At 50.7% G+C, this 19944-nt stretch overlaps 1 protein-coding gene across 1 annotated transcript; it reads left to right on the top strand.

Moving 5' to 3' along the window:
- The first annotated feature begins 4090 nt into the window (after positions 1-4090).
- SLC29A2 (solute carrier family 29 member 2) lies at positions 4091-11121 on the top strand. The gene is made up of 12 exons (XM_021685081.1): positions 4091-4119; positions 4373-4454; positions 5950-6110; positions 6345-6484; positions 6889-7023; positions 7681-7778; positions 7992-8076; positions 8626-8762; positions 8989-9094; positions 9215-9300; positions 10082-10281; positions 10978-11121. Exons 1-12 carry the CDS (start codon positions 4091-4093, stop codon positions 11087-11089), a joined length of 1371 nt encoding a protein of 456 aa, XP_021540756.1. The 3' UTR covers positions 11090-11121.
- The last annotated feature ends 8823 nt before the right edge of the window (positions 11122-19944 follow it).

The raw sequence follows: 19944 nt of genomic DNA on the forward strand, positions 1-19944 counted from the left end.
CCCAATTGAGTTGGAAACGTATGTCCACACAAACACATGCACATGAATGTTTACAGCAGCTTTATTCATGATCGCCCAAAACTGGAAGCAGCCAAGATGCCCTGCAATAGGTAAGTGGATAAACAAACTGTAATAATCCATATAATGGAATACTATTCAGTATTAGAAAAAAAAGTGAGCTATTGAGCCACAAAAAGACATGGAGAAATCTTAAAGGCATATTGCTGAGTGAAAGAATCCATTCTGGGGCGCCTGGGTGGCTCAGATGGTTAAGCGTCTGCCTTTGGCTCAGGTCATGATCCCAGAGTTCTGGGATTGAACCCCACGTGGGGCTCCCTGCTCAGTGGGGAGCCTGCTTCTCCCTCTCCCTCTCCCCCTCCTTGTGCTCTCTGTCTCTCTCTCAAATGAATAAATAAAATCTTAAAAAAGAAAGAAAGAAAGAAAGAAAGAAAGAAAGAAAGAAAGAATCCAGCCTGAAAAGACTACATTCTGTCTGATTTCTACTACATGATGTTTCAGAAAAGGCAAAACTATTCTGACAGTAAAAAGATGAGTAGTTTCTGGGGATTCAGGGGTTGGAGGGAAGGGTTGCAAAGGTGACATATGAGGGACTTTTAGGGCAGTGAAATTATTCTGTATAACACCATAATAGTGGATACAGGACATGATGCATCTGTCAAAATCCATATAAACACAGAGTGAATCTTAGTGTAAACTATGGGCTATACTTAATAATAATGTATTGATGTGGGTTCATCAATTGTAACAAATGTACCACAATAAAGCAAGATGTTAATAATTAGGTCAACTGGGGAACGGGGTGGGAGGGTGAGTATATGGAACTCTATGTACTATTTACAACTGTTCTATAAATCTAAAATGGCACTAAAAATAAAATCTCTTCATTTTGAAAACCAAGCTGATGATTTTCCGAGCCTGGCCCCTAACCCCATTTTCTGCATGGACACACTGCATTGTTTGTAAGGTTGGAGAATACACAGCATCTTTCAGTAACACAGCCACTGTCTAGGTAAAGAGACAGCTGCACTTGGTTTTGTTTGGAGCCTTGCCAAGACTTGGTCACCACTTCAGAAAGTCGCATCACCAACAGCAAACTAGAGGGTCTTTGAGTGGCCGGCTCACCACCTGCCCGCATGGTGCACACACTGCAGCCGTTAGATTCACTGTGGTTAAAAAATAAAAAAAATACAAATACAAATATTCACTGTGGTTTTATAAAGAGGGGCCCCCACCCGACTGCTCCACTGTGCCTGAGCATTTGCATATTCAAACACACACTATTTTATTACTAAATACTTCTACTTATCCTGTGTAGTACAATTAGGACATTATATTGACATTTTTTTTTTGGTGTAGAGATAGGTTTTATTACATATTAATTCACTGCAGGATAGCAACAAAACATTTGTTATATTTGTGATTGACTAAGTCTGAGAGTTGAGAACCTCTCCTTTAAATTGATATCCAAACTCTTTCCTCCTGTCCTAACCGGCAGTCTCAGCCCTCTGCTCCCCGCCCACCCGCCCCTCACCCAGCCCCAGGCCTGCCAAAGGGATCTGTTTGTCTGTCTCAGAATGTACCAGCATTCCCAGGTCCCTGGTCTTGGTACAGGCTGTTCTCTCCCTGAAATGCCTTCATTTTCTTCACTCACCTTCTCAACAAATGCAGCGTCCCCCAGGCTCAGTTCCTCATGACCTTCCTTTGAAACCTGAGCCACAGCTGTGCCCTACCTGCAGTCCCTTTCACTTAATTTTCCTTATTGCTTTTTTAAGATTTTATTTTTAATTAATCTCTACACACAACGTGGGGCTCAAACTCACAAGCCTGAGATCAAGGGTCACATGCTGCCCCAACTGAGCCAGCCGGGCGCTCCTACTTGATTGTCTTTAAATGACTCATTTTTCAGAAATTAATTTTGAATTTATATTAAATTATAAACAAATTTATCTTCTATCTTTTATACTTTTTCTTAAAGTATAGTTGACACACAATGTTACATTAGTTTCAGGTGTAAAATAAACACATTTCTTTCTAAATTAAATAAATTATAAAAAATAAATTATAAAAATTTAATCTTTCATTATTTTAACAAACTTATGTTTTAATTTATTAATATTTAATTTTTATTTAATTCTAATAAATTTATAAACTTTTATTATATTATACATACTATCTTTCAAAGAAAAGTGCATATCATTATCATAAATACGAAGCTAGCATCAATAGCCCTAAAAATAAAGCAACAATAAAAATAGAGAAGGAGGGGAGCCTGGGTGGCTTAGTCGGTTAAGCATCTGCCTTCAGTTCAGGTCAAGATCCCAGGGTCTTGGGATCCAGTCCCTTATAGGGCTTCCCGCTCAGTGGGGAGCCTGCTTCTCCCTGTCTCTCTGCCCCTCCCCCTGCTTGTGCTCCTGAGCGCGCGCGCGCGCTCTCTGTCAAATAAATAAATAAAATCTTTTAAAAAATAGAGAAGGAACATGAACATTAATAACCTCTGTTTAGATAAAGTTGTCAGCAGAAGCCCTGAAGCCATCTCTTTGTTAGAGAAAGGGAGAGAGACCAACAGGTGTTAGAAACATGTTAGCACCAAGTTGAGACTTTACTCTTCACATATTCCAAAGGCTTGAAAACAAATTGAAAAGAGTAACTTTCTCTTTCAGTGTAATTTAATGCTGTCTCTTTTCTCCCTCAAATCGCTGTATGTTACTACAATCCATTTATTTACTCAGCATTTATCAAGCACCTGCTACCAACCAGGCAGGAGCGCTAGATGTTTGCAGTAATAAAACACTGAGCCAGACAAGCAGTCTTTGCCCCATAGACTCACAGTCGACTGGAGAAACACACACACGTAATCTGGTGTGTGGTCATAAAATTTCATTGCTTATGAAAATAATTTGTGATTTAGAGCCTCTCACTTCTCCAGCATCCCCCATATGTACGGTGAGTGCAGAGCAAACAGACCCACTTGTAAATTACATGAGTTAGAGCAAATTAATTCCAAAATTGCAATGGTCTATAATCTTTTCGAAGTTTTTCGCAGGAAAAAAAAAAAAGTGGGAGGTGGGTGCCTCTTAATAGGTTTGGTGTACTGTGACCTGGGGCCTCCCGAAAGTTGTTTGTTTGTTTGTTTGTTTAGCGGCAGGATTGGGAGAGCACCTCCGGGTCACCCTTTCCTCCAGAGCCTTTGCTTAACCCCTTGCTGCCCCGAATGCAGCTCAGCCACACTGTCGCCAGGAAGCCCGCCTGGGCTCCCCAGCTGGGCCCACGCCGCCGCAGTGCGCCCCAAAGGCCCGGCGCTTCCCCAGGCACCGGCTTGGAGGAGGAGAACCCGTCTGTCCGTCTGTCCTCCAGATCCGCGGGCGGCTCCGACAGCACCACCATCTGGCCCTCTCCTTGGCCTCCCGAAGCACCCAGCTCGGAGCAGCCGCCAGGACCGCTGGCGGCAGACGCTCGGGTTACCCCTGGGCGAGCGGGCTCCTCAGAGGGCTCCCGCGTTACCCCGCGCTGCGCGGCTCCGACACCACCTCCGAATTGGCTGGGGGGGGGGAAGAAGCCGCACCAGGTCCGCTGGCCAGCTCCGGGCGGGGGAGGGGCGCGGTACCTCCCCTACTGCCTCCCCCACCCCGCCCGCCGAGGTCCGGGACGGGTGCCCGCGGGGCGGGGAGGCCCCAGGGGACCTTCTCGGGTCAGCCGCCTCTAAGCCGCACCGGACCGCGGGGGTAGTCGTGGGTCCGAGGACCGCGGGGTTGAGCAGTGTCCAACGCGGGAGTCTAGAGTCCGGGCCAAGAGGAGGTGGGGAGGGGTGGTGCGACCCTCTGTCCCCGCCCCGGAGGCGGAGCGAGGTCCGAGCCTGTGGAGCCTGACTCCCTTGGAAATCAGTCCCGGCCTTCCTCCCCAGCTCCCGCCTCGCCCCCGCCCGGTCCCTTTCGGGGAGACCCTACCCCCCTCCCTCTGTCCACTGCCCGCAAGACCCAGTCTCCCCGGTCCTCCGGCCCTCGGGCCCCCGCGTAGGTGCAGGTGCAGCACGCCACCTCCCTCCCACCCCCGCGCATCCCGCTGGGCGGCCATGGCGCGAGGAGACGCCCCACAGGACAGGCGAGTTGGGGACCCGGTGGGGTGCGGACGGGGATCCGGGTGGTCGTGGGCAACGCAGCCCCGCTGCCTTCGGGCGCTCCAAGGCTCAAAGCAGACTGGATGGAACTACAATTCCCATCAGCCGCCTCCCTCGGCTGCCTGAGCCGGAGTGATGGGGGTTGTAGTCCGCTCTGCGGAGGGGGTTGCCTGGGAGGCGGGGGGGCGCGGCTGAGGCGTTGCGTCCTCAGGGTGACCTTCTGACTGATCCCCACAGCTACCACCTGGTCGGGATCAGCTTCTTTATCCTGGGCCTGGGCACGCTGCTTCCCTGGAACTTCTTCATTACGGCCATCCCGGTGAGACTCGCAGCTAGAGTGCCAGCCTCATGGCCAAAACCACCATCAGCCTTGGACGTGCAGCCTTTGACTCCTCATTATGCCAGTTTGCGCGTTTGTCCGCTGAAGCACCGAGCCTCAGAGAGGGGAGGCGCCCCTCTCACAGATAGGAAAGGTCAAGGGATGCCCAGATCCTACAGGGGCAAGGCCACCAGCAGGGGGGGGGGGGGGGGGGGGGGGGGTTGGAACTAGGGAAGGACTATCCACCCCCCACCCCTGTTTGTCATTATTCCCTGGCTAGTCATTCCTGGGCTAATCCACTCCCAAAGTGGGTTATCCAAGACTTTGGTTTTCCTTGAAATAGCACAAATTACATGAATTCATCCAACAAACAGTCAATAATGTGCATCTACTGTGAAACAGGCCCTGTTCTTGGCACTGGGGCTATGGGAATAAACACAACAGAGGAAGCCTCCACCCTCATGGAGCTTACATTCTCTCAAGGGAAGGCAGCAATGTGGGGTTTGTGTTCTCTTTGGGACTGGGTTATTCATATATATTCAATGCAACAACTTTCCAGATGTCTCTTCAGTGTCTGGCACTCTGCTGGGCCCTGGAGACCCAAAGATGAATCAACCCCCTGGTCTTGAGAGGGAGCTGGGTGCCAAAGAGCCATTAATAATTTAATATGGCACCTACCACCCCAGGCTTGGAGCAAAGTCCTTTGGGTCCCCAGAGGAGGGAATAATTCCTTCTGCTTCATAGAAGAGGTGATTTGTAACTTGGGAGAAGGGTAGGTAAAGCATTGGTGTTTGGGGGTTGGGGGGAAGTGGGAGGAAAGGGGGAAGGCATTCCAGGTGGAGATGACAGCCTTGCAAAGGCACCAAGGCAGGGGAATGCCAGACTGTTCAGAGAAGGAGCCAGAGTGTGGGGTCCCTAGAACTTAGCAGGACGGAGCAGGAGATGCAACACAAAAGGGAGGCCAGGATCTGGTTCTGAAGGGCTCCCAGTGTTGTTCCAAAATCTTGGGGCTTTGCCCTGTAGGCAACAGGGAACCGTGGGCAGCGGGGAGGAAGAAGTTAAGCAGAGGCTTAACGAATGTGTGTTCCAGAGAGAAAGCAGTTGGTCAGCACCTAGGCCAGGGCCTGGCTTACAGTAGACACTCAATAAATCCTCAGGAATCTACAAGGTGCTGCTGGAGTGGGGGTAGAGGCTTGAACCAGGGCACTGCAGAGGAAGGGTGATTCAAAGATGGAGCAAGGCCCAAGTTGGGGGTTCTTAGGGCTTGGGCTCTGTCCCAGACATCAGCTGTTCAATTCAGGGAACATTCATCAAGCTCCGACTGTGTGCCAGGTGCTAGGATCAGTGCAAAGACAAACAGACAGCTCCTGCAGACTTAAACTGAGCAATCCCAAGCATGGGAGGAGACAGAGAGGAAAGGCTGGGGGGCTCCTCCAGGTAGGTTGGAGGGTGACCCTGTACCCCCCCTGTGCACCCACCCCCGGCATTCTGGCAGTACTTCCAGGGGCGGCTGGCTGGGGCCAACACCACCACCGGGATCCTGGACACCAACCACACAGGCCCTGCAGACACCTTCAACTTCAACAACTGGGTGACGCTGCTGTCCCAGCTGCCCCTGCTGCTCTTCACACTCCTCAACTCCTTCCTGTACCAGTGGTGAGAGGCCCCGCCCCTTGGGCTCTCCACGGGCCATCCCTCTGTGGTACCTCCACCACCCCTGCTAAGGAAGCTCCATCTGGGCCCAGGGAAGACCTCCCATCCTTCCTCCACTCCCCCTGCATGCCCGCCCCCCCAGATCCCACTGTCCAACCCTGGGCTCAATCTCTTGCCTACCTCCCCCTGCCGGGCCGGGGTCCAGCTGCTGCCCACTCTGCCCCTACTTATGAGCAGCATCCCTGAGACGGTGCGGATTCTGGGCAGCCTGCTGGTCATCCTGCTGCTCTTCGCCCTGACGGCGGTGTTGGTCAAGGTGGACATGAGCCCTGGGCCCTTCTTCTCCATCACCATGGCCTCTGTTTGGTTCATCAACTGTGAGTACTGCTGCCCTCCCCACCTCCCCAACCCACGCAACCAGAGCTTCAGCCCAGCCTCCTCTGTAGCTGAAAGGGCCCAACGTATCCAAGAGGGAAAGACAGCGGCAGCAGTAACATTCCTATCCCTGATGAGAAACTGAGGCCCAGGGGGAGAAGAAAAGTCACTTGTCCCAAACCTACCATGACCTAAGATCAGGCCTCCTGGCCCCCAGCCCCTCAGACCTATGGCTGCACCTGAGAAGAAGGAAGAAGGGGAAGGGGGTTGTTACACCAGGGTGCCCAAAGTCTCATGCCTGCCCAGCCTCGTCCAGAGTCTCCTGGGCACCCTGCCACCGCCTCCTCCAGGGAGCCTCTAAGGCCTGCCTCGTTGAGCAGCAGCCCCCACTCTTCTCCCTCCACAGCCTTCTGTGCAGTTCTGCAGGGCAGCCTCTTCGGGCAGCTGGGCACCATGCCTTCCACCTACAGCACCCTCTTCCTCAGCGGCCAGGGCCTGGCTGGGATCTTCGCTGCCCTGGCCATGCTCATGTCCATGGCCAGTGAGTGGACTTGGGTGGCTGGAGGGCAGGGGTGGCCTCTGGGATTCTGGGGAGCAGACCAAGTGTGCTAGGAGGGAGATGCCTTGGGTTCTGGGTAGAGATGGGGGTGATGGGGAGCAGGGGGTTGGGTTTGGGGTAGGGAGTGGGGTTTTTGGACCCAGTGAGAGAGTGATCAGGTGAGGACTGGGTTAACTTGAGGCCAGGGGCAGGATTCCTGAGGCTGCTGCTGGGAAGTGGAGGCAGCCTGGGGTGCAGGGAACGGGGGACAGGTTTAGGATTCAGGTAAACTTGGTTGGAATCCTAGTTCTACTGCTCCCCAGCCAGAGGCACTGGACAAGTCACTTCACTTGTGTCAGTTTCCCCACTGATGTGCTTCTTATAGCTCTGTCCTGAGACTGTAAGGAGTCTGCAATAAAAATGAGCACATAATAGGTGCTCAACAAAAGTGCCAAGTAGGGAGGAATGAGAGAAGCAAAGGGCTGGGCTGGGGACCTGCACAGGTTCCTGAGTTTGTCAGTGAGCAGATCGGAAGAGGCCAGGAGGTGAATCTGAGAAGTGCATGATGGGAAGTGGGACAAGAGTCATTACCACCCCCCCACCCCCGTGGGAGCCAGTGGAACCAGCCCCGTCCACTCTGCAGCTGAAGTTTCTGCACAGGTGGCGTGGATGCCCAGACCTCCGCCCTGGGGTACTTCATCACACCCTGCGTGGGCATCTTCATGTCCATCGTGTGTTACCTGAGCCTGCCCCACCTGGTGAGCCTGGTATTGGGCTCAAGGCCCCACTTCAGAGCATCTCAGATATAGCTCTGGGTCTGAGGCCCTGAGAGCGGCCAGGGGAGGAGGAGGAAGGGACCTGATCCCCAGAGGAGTCAGCCACTGGGGGACTCCAGCCTCTAAGTCGACAGGGTGGAGAGGGATCCAGACACCTTCGCCAAGCCAGGCAGGGCCAACGCTTTCCTTCTGCAGGAGTTTGCCCGCTACTACCTAGCCAAGAAACCATCACAGGCGCCAGGTCAGGAGCTGGAGACCAAAGCCGAGCTCCTCCAGTCTGGTGAGCTTGGGACCCTGCTGCGGAGGGGGAAGACCCTGGGGAGGCTAAAACTACCTCCACAGGGAAGCATTTCCCCTCTGTGATACCTCCCCATCTAGAGTCCTGACCCCTAGTAGCCTTGTGTGAGCAGACACAGAAGAAATTCAGCGGGAGGAAAGTCATCCCTGTTGGCTTAGAGCTTCAGTTTTCCCCTCTGTAAAATGAGGGGACAATAGAGCTCCAACATACTAGTTCTGGGTCCAAATGCATTTGTTTGAACCCTGGCCTCACAACATCCAACCTGGGTAACCTTAGGCAAGTCCCTTAACCTCTCTGAGCCTCAGTTTCTTTATTTGGAAAGCAGTAGAAGTGAGATAATCCATCTAAGGTGCTTAACTCTGCCCGACACACTATGCGCTTCCTAAGTAGTAGCTTAGAGTATTTCCATGGTTAATTCTCTTTGCCTACATCCCGGGCTGGAGGAGAGTCACTTGTTTTTAACTGCTGGGAATCGCCGTCCATCGAGCCTGGCTGTCACAGGCATGACGCTGCCCTCCCCTCTTGCCCCAGATGAGAAGAACGGTATTCCCAACAGCCCCCAGAAGGTAGCCCTGACTCTGGATCTGGACGCTGAGAAGGAGCCAGAGCTGGAGCCAGAGGAGCCCCAGAAGCCAGGAAAACCTTCAGTTTTCATTGTCTTCCAAAAGGTTTGGCTTGGATATGGCCCCCAACCACCTGCTCTCTCCAGCCGTCTCTAAAGACCCTTAGAATGGAGTGGGGCCCTAGTGCTCGCCTTGTCTACTTCAAGGTGCCAGGGTCATAGTGGGTCGGGAACACAGCGAGGCCAGGCCCCGGGCCAGGGCTTGGAGGTTGGGGCTGTGTGTTGGGTCCTAGTCGGCCCTGCCTGCTTACACCCCTGCCTCTGGCTCTCAGATCTGGCTGACGGCACTGTGCCTTGTGCTGGTCTTCACCGTCACTCTGTCCGTGTTCCCTGCGATCACGGCCATGGTGACCAGCTCCACCAGTCCTGGGAAGTGGAGTGAGTGCTGGGAAGCAGAAGAGGGCAGGGCAGGGGAGGAGGAGAGGGAGGGAAGAGGAATGATGGGGAAGGGGAGGGAGGAGGGAGGAGGGGCCAGGACGAGCCCTCTTTCTCTCCCAGGTCAGTTCTTCAACCCCATCTGCTGCTTCCTTCTCTTCAACATCATGGACTGGGTGGGACGGAGCCTGACCTCCTACTTCCTGTGGGTGAGCACACCTGGGCTGGGGGTCTCTGATGGTTTCAAGAAGCAGTTGGGGATCAGAGGGTGTGAAAGAGCTCAGAAAGGTGATCTCCCCAAAGCCGGACCATTCTAGATCTGGCAACAGAATAGCTGGCCAAGTGGTAGTGAACACCTGACCCCTGGAGGTATGCAAGCCAGGGCTTGGACTGTGAACTCTTTGAAAGCAGAAGTCATGTCCAATTGACCTATGTCCCCAGCATCCAGCCCAGGACCTGGCCCTCGGTGCCCAGCCCAGAGACCCTTACATGGAGGTTCCTGTCCCATGTGAGAGGCTGGACAAGGTTCCTAGTGTTTGGGTTGCTTTTAGCCAAGGTGCTGCTTCTCTAAATGAAATCTTCCAAGGAGATGCAACAAATAAAGCAGGCCAAAGAGGACCTGCTCTGATCCCAGCTGGGCTGGGGCCTGGATCCCCAGCCTCCAATCCCATTCAGCAGCACTGCCTGCCCCAAAGGGATCTGTGGAACCCCCAGGGGTACTTGGAGGAACCCAGCTAGAAAACCAAAGATTCTGTGTAAGGTCTCCAGTTCTGCCATGCAGAGAGCCCAAGCTGGAGATCAGGAGGGGTGGAGGAGGCTAGCCCCAGGCCAGTCCTTGATTGCTGGGTGGCCTTGGCCCAGCCCCTCACTCTCCAGAGGCCTCAGTGCTGGGCCCTCACTGGCTCACATAGAGTAGGAGGTCAGGGGAAGAGACAGAGTCCAGGCGGGGTGGGCTCCCAGGGACGGCCCTCAGCCCAGCCTCTGCCACAGCCGGATGAGGACAGCCGGCTTCTGCCCCTGCTTGTCTGCCTGCGAATCCTGTTCGTGCCCCTCTTCATGCTGTGCCACGTCCCCGAGAGGTCCCGGCTGCCCATCCTCTTCCCACAGGATGCCTACTTCATCACTTTCATGCTGCTCTTCGCTGTTTCCAACGGTTACCTGATGTCCCTCACCATGTGCCTGGCACCCAGGTCTGGGGGCCAGGAGGGAGGGCCTGGGGGTGGGGAGATGGGCCTGCCGAGAGGGAAGCCCATTCGGCTTCTGGCCAGCCCGGCCCTAGCTGTCTCTAGGCCTCGCTGGTGCTCCCCTGTCAGGTCAGGCCTTACCTGCTGAGCCAGCCCAAGGGCAGGAGCTGGGGAGAGGGAGCCTCAGCTGGGGGCATTCCTGCCAACAAAGTAGCCCAGGGACTCCTTCTAGAGCCTCCCCTCTGGGCCTGTTTCCCCATCTATGAAATAAATGGGTCGAACTACCATTCCTTTAGGCCCCAGGTCCTCCCAAAATTCTCAACTGAAGGTGGAGCTAAAGTCTTGATCCAAAGTGGGGGTTCGTGGGCTATTTACTCTAGGGACAATGGAGTTGAGAATCCAGAGAGAGTAAAGGTGACAGGGAGGACCAGGCTGGGATGTTTTGTGGAGCATGAAGGCAGTGGAATCTAGAATCCTATAACACTGGGCCTGCAGGGCCCGAGAGATGTCCTTGGCTGTGGCCTTGCTTTATAGATCAGGAAACTGAAGTCCAGAGAGAAGGGCCTAATTATGGTGACCCAGAGGTGGGGTCAGCCCAGACTAGAATTCAGGTGTCCTGTTTTACAGGGGGCAGAGGGCACTGGGGCTGGGTCCAGGTTTGGCCCTGTGTTTCCTAAGAGCTCCTACTCCTGTGTGTTCTAGGCAGGTGCTGCCACATGAGAGGGAGGTGGCCGGCACCCTCATGACCTTCTTCCTGGCCCTGGGGCTCTCCTGTGGAGCCGCCTTCTCCTTCCTCTTCAAGGCTCTGCTCTGAAGTGCTCCGTCCAGGGCTCGCCCACAACTCTCTTCTTGCTGTCCCTTTGGAGCTGAGACCCCAACGCAGGGGGAATGGCGAGCTGGGTTCAAGCCTCTGCTGGGCGGGGGCCCCTTGGTCTGGGGGTGCCAGGAGGAAGTGGGTGCTGCTCTCCTTCCCTGGCTGGTGTCCACTTGGGGGCTGCAAGGAAGAATTCACCAGCAGTCATTCTAACCCTCACCCAGGAATGGAGCTGACGCACAGAGACAGACTATTTAGAGGCACACAAGACCTCATTCCAAGGGCGCCAATCAGGGAAAAGAGGGCCAAGGGCCATGACCCTTCCCCCATCATGAGTATATTTGTTAATCTCAAGAAATGCACTTGCTAATCTGTGGGGATCAGAGGCCACCAGTGGGGTCTTGCCAATGGTGTGGCCCGTGTGGCCAGTGTGGCCCAGCCTCAGGTTGAGAGTGGGAGTGGGGAGCTCCTCCTCTCCCCAGGCCTCAGTAGCCCCAGGATCAAATCTCTCAGACCCCAGGGCAGAGGATGCCAGGGAAGCTGAGGGCAGCAGGGAAAAGGAACAGACATTAGGGATCTGAGGGTACTCACAGGATCCCGTGGGCCCCAAACAGTGTTTTCATTGCCAAGACTTAACTGTCTCCACTCCCCAGAGCCTCCATGGGTGCGCTGCACTTTACAATGTGCAAAGCTCTTCCATCCCCAAGTCACACTGAGACCCTTGAGGGGAGCCAGGCAGGGATTATGCTCTCCCTTTGTGCAGGTGAGGAAGCCAGGTCTCAGGGGGAAATGACTGGTCCGTGGCAGAGCCGGGACCCAGCCCCCACCTCCCTCCTCCCTGTAGGTGCTGTTCTTCCTGCCCACTACCTGCTTCTCTTTCCCTCAAGAGGCTCAAGGCAGGAGTCCTAAGCACTTACTCCACATTTTGGCTGTTTCTCCCTCCAACCTTGCTCCTGGGTCTAATAACAACCTTCTTCATTTGTATAATCAATTCACTGAGTCTTTATTTCCAAAGTGCTTTCAGCTCTATCGTCTTTGATGAGCTGGGTGGGGTAGGGATGATTGTACCCATTTGACAGATGGGATGACTGAGGCCCTGAGAGGGGCAGGGATTCGTGGGCATCCCTATGCTGGGCCCTCTTGACCACACAGTGGTCTGTGCTCCTGGACAGAGCACCTGGCTGCATGAACAACTATTGTTCTCCCCATCCACCTCTGCCTCCCCAGCCCCACCCCTTCTCAAAAATGGAGCCTCAGGGAGGCAGTCAGCGAATTTTCTGGAGGGATGGAGAAAAGGCCTGCTTCACCACACACCTGTACTACCCTGCTCAGCCCAGAGAAAAGCAAAGTCATCAGAGGCACCGGCCTTTCTGCCCACGTGTCCCCCCACCCCCCCACCCCCGCCTTCCAGAACATTCACTGAGCAGCTATTATATACCAGGCCCTGAGCCAGCACAGGGTCCCTGCTCAGAGGTGAGATATGACCTTGGGAGCTGAAATAAAGCCACAGGGCAGGCCCCAAGGCCACAGGAATTAGAATGTAACACGGGATGGGGTCTGTGAGGGACCTGCAGAAGTATGGAATGTAAGATTCCAAAAAAGGATGCTGTGGATCCCTGTGGGAAGTCAGGGCAGCAGCTCTGAGGAAGTGTCCCTCCAGCTGGGCCTCAAAGGAAGAAAAATGAGTCTCCGTCCCTCCCCCCACTGAGGCGGGGGAGGGGCATCCCAGGCAGAGAAAGCAGGGCTGGTGGAAGGTGTGGACACAGAATATTCAGGGAACAGTGGGGACTTCTGGTGGGGGGGTTGGGGAGCCCCTAGGATGTGAGAGAGGGAGGGGGAGAGGATGAGTCTGAAGCAGTGGGTTGGGGACAAATGATGAAGGGCCTTAGTCATGAGGTGTAAATAGCGGGTTAGACAGAGGAGGAGAGATCCGGGAGAGAAGAGGGTGGTTGCCTCTTTAGAGGTCATTTAACTTAGTGGTTAAGTGCAGGTGAGCCGATCCAGCATTCTGGGTTCAAAGCCAGGTCCTTTGATTTATAAGCACTGGGAATCGGGACTTGCCCATGCGTGGAGTCCTAGGGAGAGGCTGGGGCTGGAGTACAGATGGACATCTACTAAACAGGGGTTGTAGTCCTAGAGGTATCTTGTGCCGACCACGAGGCCTTGCCAGACCTTTTGACTGGGAATGGTGAGGACAGGACCACACACTTCCTGGGCCCCCTTCTCCTTCTCCACCTTCACAGACTGTTGTCTGTTGAACCCAAAGCTCCCTAGACCTGCCAGACCCACTCTCACAGGCCAGGCAACAGTCCCAGGGAACTCACTGTGCTGGTCTACGGTCATCGGGAGCAAGCCCACACTGGGCTGAGCGGTGGAGGATGGGCCCAGAAAGAGGACACTCACCCTTCAGATGTCCTTCTGATGCCACAACGTGCAATTCCTTCTTCCCATCCTCCTTCCTGGTAGACCCAGCCCAACCGCCCATTAGATCAGTATGTAGCCGGCTTTCGATGCCAGAAACAAATACTGTGGCTGATGGGCTGCACCTGTCCGTTCCTCTCCTGATGCCCAGTCCCCCAGCTCCTGTCACCTCCCCAGCTTGACACAGCTCTGCCAGCAGGCCCAGCTTCCCTCAAAAGCAGCCAGCTGCCATCAGCAAACACCTGTAGAGGGCTCCATGTGGCAAGCGCTGAGACAGGGCTGGTAGAAAGACACAAACATTTGAAGGCCAATCCTTGCCCTTGAGTTTCTTACCCTTTTATGAGGACGCCCCCTGGTTTGTGAATTGATTCAACTTTCCAGTTAAAAGGCAGAGGTTGTCAGATGGATTAAAAATGATGCGACTGTATGCTGTCTACTAGAAACTCCCTTTAGAGCAAAAAACACAAATAAACTGAAAATGAAAGAATGGGAAAAGGTATTCCATGCCAGTAGTAACCAAAAGACAGCCAGGGTAAATATACTAGTATCAGAGAAAATAGACTTCACGTCAAGAATTATTTAAGAGACAAAGGAGGATGTTATATATTCATAAAAGGATATAATAACTATAAACATATGCATACCTAACAACACAATCCTAAAAAGAATATGAAGCAAAAATGGACAAATTTGAAGGAGAAATACACATTTCTACAAGAATAGTTAGACACGTCAATACCCCACTTTCTTTTTTTTTTTTTTTAAAGATTTTATTTATTTGACAGAGACAGCGAGAGCAGGAACACAAGCAGGGGGAGTGGGAGACAGAAAAGCAGGCCTCCTGGTGAGCAGGGAGCCCAGTGCAGGGCTCAATCCCAGGACCCCAGGATCATGACCTGAGCCGAAGGCAGACGCTTAAGGACTGAGCCACCCAGGCGCCCCTATACCCCACTTTCAATGAAGGAGAAAACAACCCGACAGAAGATCAGCAAGGACACAGAGGACCTGAGCACATCATAAGCCAGTTAGGCCAAGCAGACACAGAACACTCACCTACAAACAGCAGAAGGTATGTACCTCCTTCTCGAGTGCCCAAGGAACATCTCCCAAGATAGATCATCAATTAGGACACCAAACAAAACTGCACTACATTTTAAAAGATTGAAATCTTACAAACTATCTTTTCCAATCACAATGGAATGAAACTAGAAATCTATAACAAAAAGTGGACACTTCCCAAATATGTACCAATTAACACATTCTGAATTAATGGGTTAAAAAAGAAGTCAAAAGATATGGAAGCAGCCCATGTGTCCATTGATACAATGGATAAAGTGCGCACACACACACACTGAAATATTACTCAGCCATAAAAAAGAATGAGATCTAGGGACGCCTGGGTGGCTCAGATGGTTAAGGGTCCTGGGATCGAGCCCCGCATCGGGCTCCCTGCTTGGCGGGGAACCTGCTTCTCCCTCTCCCTCAACTGTTCCCCCTGCTTGTGCTCTCTCACTCTCTCTGTCAAATAAATAAATAAAATCTTAAAAAAAAAAAAAAAAGAATGAGATCTTGTCATTTGCAACAACGTGAAAGAAACTAGAGCGTATTATGCTAAGTGAAATAAGTCAGACAGAGAAAGACAAATACCACATGATTTCACTCCTATGTGGAATCTGAAAAACAAAACAAAACAAACAAACAAAAAGCAGAAACAGATCCATTAATACTGAGAAGAAAGTGGTGGCTGCAAGAGGAGAAGGGGATGGGGGGATGAATGAAATGGGCAAAGGGGATGAAGAGGTACAAACTTTCACCTGTAAAACAAATAAATCATGGAGATGAAAAGTATGGCATAGGGAATACAGTCAAGAATATTGTAATAACGGGGCACCTGGGTGGCTCAGTCGTTAAGCGTCTGCCTTCGGCTCAGGTCATGATCTCCAGGTCCTGGGATCGAGCCCTGCATGGGGTTCCCTGCTCAGCAGGGAGTCTGTTTCTCCTTCTCCCTCTGCCCCTCCCCCTGCTTGTGCTCTCTTTGTCTCTTTCTCTCCTCTCAAATGAATAAATAAAATCTTTTTAAAATATATTTAAAATTTAAAAAAAAGAATATTGTTATAACATTGTGTGGTGACAAGTGGTGAATGGATTACTGTGGAATCACTATGTTGTTCACCTGAAACTAATATATTGTATGTCAGTATACAATGTACAATACTTCAATACTTAAAAAAAAAAAAGAGAATCTACACAATGTATACTATGTTCTATGATTAATTTGCAGTTATTTTGCTGTAAAAAAATAAAATAACTACCTTTAAAATCCCCCCTCAAAAGAAAGAAATCAATCAATCAAAAGAGAAATTAGAAAATGCTTTGAGTTACAAAAGAAAATGAAAACACAACACACTGAAATTTATGGGATGCAGCTGGAACAGTGCTGAGAGGAAATCTGTAGGTGTAAATGCTTACATTAAAGAGGAAGAAAGGGGACACCTGGCTGGCTCAGTCGATGGAGCCTGAAGCTCTTGATCTCAGGGTCCTGAGTTCAAGCCCCACTGGGTAGACATTACTTTAAAAAAAAGAAAAAAGGAAGAAGGGTCTCAAATCAGTAATCTAACTTTACACCTCAAGCAATTAGAAAAAGAAGAGCAAATTAAGCCCGTAGCTAGCAGAAGGAAATATAAAATAAATATTAGGTGGAGGGAAACACAGTGCAGAACAGAAAACAGAAAATCAATGAAACTAAAAGTTGGTTATTTGAAACAATCAACAAAATTGACAAATTTTTGACTAGACTAAGAAAAAGAGAGAGAGGACCTTAAAATTATTAAAATCAAAAACGAAGGTGGGGCCATTACTGTTGATTATACAGAAATAAAAAGGATTATAAGAGAATACTATGAACAGTTGTACACCGACAAATGAGAAACCTCGATGAAATTAACAAATCCTAGAAACACACAAAGTACCAAAACTGATTCAAGAAGAAATAGGAAGTATGAACATACTTAGAACAAATAACAAGATTGAATCAATAATCAGAAATGTCCCAACAAAGAAAATTCCAGGACCAGGTGACTTCACAGGCTAATTCTACCAATCATTTAAAGAATGAACACCAGAGTGCCTGGGTGGCTCAGCTGGCTAAGCACCTGCCTTTGGCTCAAGTCATGATCCCAAGGACCTGGGATCGAGTGTCCTGTCAGGCTTCCCTGCTCAGTGAGGAGTCTACTTCTCCTTCCACCTACTCATTCTCTCTCTCTCTCAAATAAAGTCTTTTAAAAAATAATAATAAAGAACAGGGGTGCCTGGGTGGCTCAGTCATTAGGCATCTGCCTTTGGCTCAGGTCATGATCCTGGGGTCCTGGGATGGAGCCCTGCATCGGGCTCCCTGCTCAGCGGGAAGCCTGCTTCTCCCTCTCCCGCTCCCCCTGCTTGTGTTCCCTCTCTCGCTGTCTCTCTCTGTCAAAAAATAAATAAAATCTTCAAAAAGAAAATGAAGAATGAACACCAATCCTTTCAAGCTCTTCCAAAAAATACAAGGGGGGGAACATTTCCTAACTCATTCTATGAGACCAACACTATCCTAATGCTAAAGCCAGACAAAGACATCACAAGAAAACTTAATAATCAATATCTCTTATGAATATAGATGTAAAAATCTCAACAAAATGCTAGCAAACGGAACCCAGCAGCTCATTAAAGGGATTATGTACCACGACCAAGCGGGATCTACTCCAGAATGCAGTGGTTCAACATACAGAAAACAATTAATGTAATACACCACATTAATAGAATGAAGGGGAAAAGCCACATGGTCATCCCCACTGATGCAGAAAAAACATCTGACAAAACCCAGCACCATTTCAAGATAAAAACACCCAACAAGCAAGGAATAGATGGGAATTTCCTCAACCTGATGATGCACATTTATGAAGAATCCACGACTAATGTCATATTCGATGATGAAAGACTGACAACCTCTCCCTAAGATCAGGAAAGGGCCCACTTTTACCATTTCATCTGCTCAACTTTGCACTGCAAGTCCTAACTATAGCAATTTGGCAAGAAAGAGAAATAAAAGGTATCCAAATTGGAAAGGAAGAAGCAAAACCGTCCATATTCACAGATGATATAATACATACACATACAGAAAAAAAAATCCTAAAGAATACACACATACACACACACACAGAGCTAATAAACAAATTCAGCAGAATTGGAGGATTCAAGATCAACATACAAAATTCAGTTGTATTTCTATACACACAATTCTGATACCAATTCTGATGTGTGGGTTTTCCCGCCACACCAAGCAACCCTCTGACACCACCTGAGTGTCCTCCAATGCAACTCAATTCTGACACCATCTACCTGGAGACAGCATCAGGTCCCACGTCTTCCTGGCTCAGTCCCACAAGACGCCCCCCCCTTCAGATACCTGTGCTCCTGACCGACTGCCTATACATCAGAGGTTCAGCAGCCCCCTCACAGCATTCTATTAATTTGCGACAGCAAATCACAGCACTCAGGGAACGATTTTACTCGCTGGATTACAGATTTAGTACAAAAAGATATAAATCAGGAATGGCCAGGTAGAAGAGATGCAGAGGGTAAGGTATGTGGAAAGCAGACCCCTTATTAATGGTTTTCAACTCTGTTCTTTTTTTTTTTAATTTTATTTATTTATTTGACAGAGAGAGGGGGAACAAACAGGGGGAGCAGCAGGCAGAGGGAGAGGGAGAAGAAGGCTCCCCGCCGAGCAGAGAGCCTAATGTGGCGCTTGATCCCAGGACCCCAGGATCATGACCCAAAGGCAGATGCTTAACTAAATGAGTCACCCAAGTGCCCCCAACTCTGGTCTTTGAATCTCTTATGCTCCACTCCATCCCAGCCAGTGTCGCTCCCCAGCCAGGCCCTTCTGCACAAATAACAGGCAGGACCTTCCATGTAGCTTTCCTTGATCTTGACACCTCGGTGAGGCCATCACTACTTTCCAGTCTCCCCTCAAGCTACGACCACTGGGGACACTTCGGAAGCTTCTTATTCATTCATCAACAAACACACACTGATGCCGGCTACGTGGCTAGCACTGTAGTGTGTGGGAGGCAGAAGACGCTGCGAGCAGGTGCCTGGGCAGACCGAGGGAGGTATCGTGTGAGTGCTGCAGATGAGACTCAGATGCCCAGGGGCCAGGGGGAACAGGGAAGGGGTAGTGTTGAAACCTTGGCCAAGAGAAAACTATTTGCAAAGGGTGAGCTACTCTTTATGTTCCGGCCAATTGTCACCCTGCGGAAACGCAGGCCTGGCATTGCCAGATCTCTCAGAATTTAAAAGTTGGAAATGTGGATTTTATGTGAAATCTCCTGATTCACCAAAGCCAACAACTAACGTGATTCAAAATTGTTATTTTCAACACTGAGCAAGTCAAAGATGACCCTGATAGCACCAAATCTGACGTCTGCACCTCCAGTTTGCCAGGACTGTGCTAAAAGGATTTTCACATATTTTTCTCCTCTCACCCAGCACAGGTCACCAGTGAAAACCTTCAAGGATAGCACCTGTCAAGTCTCCTGCAAGGCTTCATCCCCCGTGCCTAACACAGCCCCCAGCGCAGAGCAGTGCTCAGTATGTGGTATTGCTGGGGCTGCAGAATATAGGTCCCCTGGTCACTCTTCAATTCAACAACCTTGACTTCCTGGGGCGCCTGGGTGGCTCAGTCACTTAAGCATCTGCCTTTGGTTCAGGTCATGATCCCAGGGACCTGGGATTGAGCCCCTCCGTGGGCTCCCTGCTCAGTGGGGAGTCTGCTTCTCCCTCTGTCCCTCCCCCCTCCTTGTGCTCTCTCTCTCTCTTAAAAAACAAAACAAACAAAAAAAACTGCTTTAAAACAAACAAACAGAACAACCTTGGCTTCCTACAGCCTATGAAGATGAGGGCAAAACTTGCCCTAGCAATTGGAAGCTCTTCCCAGTCTGCCCCAAACCACCTTCCCAAGATTCACAGAGCTCAAATAGTTATCACATATAACTGATTTAGCTGTCGAAGTAGCTGCCCTTCCCCACAGCCTCTCTTCTTCTAAAGTGCCCATGGATCAATTATTCCACAAGCACTTATTAAGCGCTTTCTGTATATGTTGGCTGGTGTTAGAATATTCTAGACCTCCTGCTTAAACGTGTATGTGTGTATGTTGGGGGGTAGGGGGTGGAGGGATGGACAGAAGGTCTCCCCCTGGGAGAACTGCTAGGGGGAGGGAATCAGTGGGCTGAATAGAGTAATGATTTCAGTGATCAAACATCACAGCACTACCAAATTCCACCACTTCCTGAGGGGGTTTTCTCTAATTACCGCAGGGAATATATTGGCTCCGCATTTGGCATCAGGCAGAATTCCAATTCGGTTCTTCTTCGCGCCACTGAGCTCTGGGCCCTCTT

This window comes from Neomonachus schauinslandi, chromosome 11, assembly GCF_002201575.2.
Source record: "Neomonachus schauinslandi chromosome 11, ASM220157v2, whole genome shotgun sequence".
Lineage (NCBI taxonomy): Eukaryota > Metazoa > Chordata > Mammalia > Carnivora > Phocidae > Neomonachus > Neomonachus schauinslandi.